At 34.9% G+C, this 3558-nt stretch overlaps 1 protein-coding gene across 1 annotated transcript; it reads left to right on the top strand.

Moving 5' to 3' along the window:
* The first annotated feature begins 1133 nt into the window (after positions 1-1133).
* Positions 1134-3331, top strand: LOC134575324 (trypsin-like). Its single transcript, XM_063434601.1, has 5 exons — positions 1134-1207; positions 1845-2001; positions 2149-2402; positions 2866-3002; positions 3125-3331. The coding sequence occupies exons 1-5, from the start codon at positions 1168-1170 to the stop codon at positions 3272-3274; spliced, it is 738 nt and encodes a 245-aa protein (XP_063290671.1). The 5' UTR covers positions 1134-1167; the 3' UTR covers positions 3275-3331.
* Positions 3332-3558: the final 227 nt, after the last annotated feature.

Here is a 3558-nt window from a genome sequence, read left to right as displayed (position 1 = left end):
CGCTCACTTTTTTGGTTATTGCATATATAACTGAGATTATGTAAAGAGAAGGTTATTAGTAGGCACGGAAAAGAAGAAAGAAGGAGAGAGAGAGTTGTGTCCCATTTAAGAGTCCCAGTGTGGCAGACAGTGTCAAGTTGTCCAGCTTCTGCGAAGCCCTTATCCCAATACCTTTGGTAACAATAAGGAGTATACTACTTTGCAGTTTAAGACTGTAGTGAACTAAAAGTGCTAATTGTATTCCTTTTTGCAAAGATTTAGGAGGTAAGAGCTTGTGGTCAGTGTGTGATTAGAGGTCAGTACACCCTTGCCAACATTTCCATATTTTATTGTGGTCTTCCTCTCTGCCTCTTAGTCTGTGGGACATTTTTTCATATTGGTAGACTGAGTTAACCCTGATCCAGACATCCTGTAAAAAAAGTGGGACATTATCCTATCCACTGTCTTGCAATACTGATTTTTGCTGGTTAAGATTTCTATTGCTATGTGTAACAGGAAGCATTCCGGTCTAAAGGGGACCCAAACTTTTGCTATCTTACGTATTACATAATTGATGTGGTGCCAGAAGTTTATCAATCTCGGGCTCTAGACATAGTATGAAGAACAGTACTGTGTATTGGTATAACGTGAGAAAAACAAAACTTTGTAAGGCAATATGGTATAGGTGGGCAACATGGCAACTGAGAAATTAGTGCGTATGGGATAAAGTATGTGAAAAGATTATAGAACATGTGGGACACAATATTTTTTTTTATTTACATCAATGCTTTCTTCAATGTAACTTCATTATGTGGTACAATGGTTTTTAAAAACTTTCTATCTAACCATTTTTTTCTATCTCCATTAAATAATCTATAATCTATGCATACTGAAATGAAAACACATTTAAACATTTCTTTCCAGGACTCTCAAATTACTCAGTGTGTGTGTGTGTGTGTTTGTGTGTGTACGTGGTAGTAAAGAGGTTAACATTGGTACATATATGTTTTACATTCTTGGAAAAAAATAAATTCAAGGTAATTGATCATATAAAATGTACACGTTAACCAGATTGTGCAGTATTTACATAATATGATAACATTCTATGGGGGCAGGCGTAACTCTGGGTAAAAATATATAAATACTCACTTAATTTCACCCAAAACATCCCACAGGCATACCTCCAGGATGAAACTTCTTCTGATCTGCGTGCTCCTTGGAGCTGCTGGTAAGAAATATTATTATTATTAGTAGTAGTTTCTGTCTCATTTAAAAATATATATTTAATTTCATGTTATTATAACATATTTTTTTTTATCAATTTCTAAACCCTTAATATTTTAGACTTATAAAATTAAAAACACACATATGGTGAAATAGTTTTTAGCATTTTTCTTCAACTTTGCAATACATTTGTTTTTGAGCTACCTATGACATCATAGCTTATTAGTAGCATTTAAAAATACACTTACAATACTATTAAAAAAAAGAAAAAACATCTAAGGAAACACATAGAAAAAATCTCCACTATGGCCATGAACACGGTTATATTTAAAATGTAATATTAAGGATCCCTTTGAATAATATGAATTATACTACGATTATTTTATTTAAATTATGTCTGTTTCCTATCTTCCAATATTGCAATTTATGTAAAATAAATACTTTTTGAAAAATACATCTTGACTGCATATGTAGTTTACACCTTCAATTAAACCATATAAATGTTTTCCATTGAGCCATATGAATTGCACCATAAAAAATATAATTTACAAGAAGACATGCATTAATGGTAGATGACTAAAATATAACAGCAAGCAAATCATGATCATATCGGCAAAAATATTTTTCTCTTCTCCCCACAGTTGCATTTGAGGATGATGATGATAAGATTGTAGGAGGTTACACCTGCACCAAGAACTCTGTCCCATACATCGTATCCCTCAACTCTGGCTACCATTTCTGTGGAGGTACCCTGGTTACTAGCCTGTGGGTGGTGTCTGCTGCCCATTGCTACAAGGCGTAAGTTTCACTTAACGTTGACATAGATGAATGAAATTACAGAAAACATTTTTGTAGAAATGCATAACAAGTTCATATTTAGAATGAATGAAATTCGACCAATGTGTTAACTTTCTCTTAAAAATGGCCTATGTTTCCCTCATGCAGGAGTGTTCAGGTCAGACTGGGAGAGCACAACATCGATGTAAGTGAGGGCACTGAGCAGTTCATTAACTCTGCCAAGGTCATCAGACACCCCAGCTACAACTCCAGGACCACCGACAATGACATCATGTTGATCAAACTTGCTAGTGCTGCCACCCTCAACAGCTATGTGAAGACTGTGTCTCTGCCCTCTGGCTGTGCTGCTGCTGGAACCAGCTGTCTGATTTCTGGCTGGGGAAACACACTCAGCAGTGGAAGTAAGTTTTGAAAAAATAGCATACTCTAAACTAGAGACAAACTCTAGTTTAGAGTAAACGAAGGGCTTATAACTAAACATCTCTTATTTTACATTTACATTGCAAAAACATGATTTGTTACAAGAGCAATGTAATATTGTTAAAGGCACACATTATTAAGCATTTTTTTTAATTCCACAATATAACTAGTTAATATTACACATGCTGGAAGGAGTTAGTGGTTGTTTGATTACATACTGGTCTTTCTATTTTGTTGTCTTCAGCAAAGGTTGATATAGTGTGACAGGCAAATAGTGAATTAATACGTTGATGGACATTCTGGCTAAGGAATAATCATATAATAGTATTTATTAACAAAACATTTTAGTCCAGTACTTAATAGAGATAACATACTGCAATGAACTCATAAAGAGTGTGTACATGTAACAAGATTATAATTTTATTTCATTTTATTTTATTTCAGCCAACTATCCAAGTCTCCTGCAGTGTTTGAACGCACCCATCCTGACAAGTGCTCAGTGTAGCAGTGCCTACCCAGGACAGATCACCACTAACATGATCTGTGTTGGCTACGTTGAAGGAGGCAAGGATTCCTGCCAGGTAATGTATCTGAAAATCGCAGTTTGATTTAATATTTCCAGTGGAGAAGTGAAATATATCTCACAATCCATGGCTATATATTTAATGTTTTTAATATTTTACATTTTCTCTCCTTCCCTCAGGGTGACTCTGGTGGCCCCGTGGTCTGTAATGGTCAGCTCCAAGGTGTTGTGTCCTGGGGATATGGCTGTGCTTTGAGGAACTACCCCGGAGTCTACGCTAGGGTCTGCAACTACAACTCCTGGATCCAGAGCACCTTTGCTTCCAACTAAAACTGTTTATTAAATGTTTTGTGCAAGATTTTAATAAATGTGTGAACTTTCTAAAAACGTCTTGTCATCATCATTTATATAATAAAAAAAGTACTGAGTTAGAATATATCGTCATAAAATGTTTGAATATATTCTCTGGATAAAAATAAAAGTTTGCCTCTTTATAAATCAAAGTTACATAGCTGCATAGGCTGTAAAGAGATATGTGTCCATAAAGTTCAGTCTTGCTCACATCTGTTTTTGCTGTTAATCCAAAAGAAAGCAAAAAAAAAAAACAGTTTGAA

Source organism: Pelobates fuscus, chromosome 10, assembly GCF_036172605.1.
Source record: "Pelobates fuscus isolate aPelFus1 chromosome 10, aPelFus1.pri, whole genome shotgun sequence".
Classification (NCBI taxonomy): domain Eukaryota; kingdom Metazoa; phylum Chordata; class Amphibia; order Anura; family Pelobatidae; genus Pelobates; species Pelobates fuscus.
This window is presented reverse-complemented; position numbering and strand designations above follow the sequence as displayed.

Coding starts and splice junctions, on each gene's coding strand:
- LOC134575324 (XM_063434601.1), top strand. CDS start 1,168: ATGAAACTTCTTCTGATCTGCGTGCTCCTTGGAGCTGCTG. Junction 1,208..1,844: donor CGTGCTCCTTGGAGCTGCTG/GTAAGAAATATT, acceptor TTCTCCCCACAG/TTGCATTTGAGGATGATGAT. Junction 3,003..3,124: donor GAGGCAAGGATTCCTGCCAG/GTAATGTATCTG, acceptor TCCTTCCCTCAG/GGTGACTCTGGTGGCCCCGT.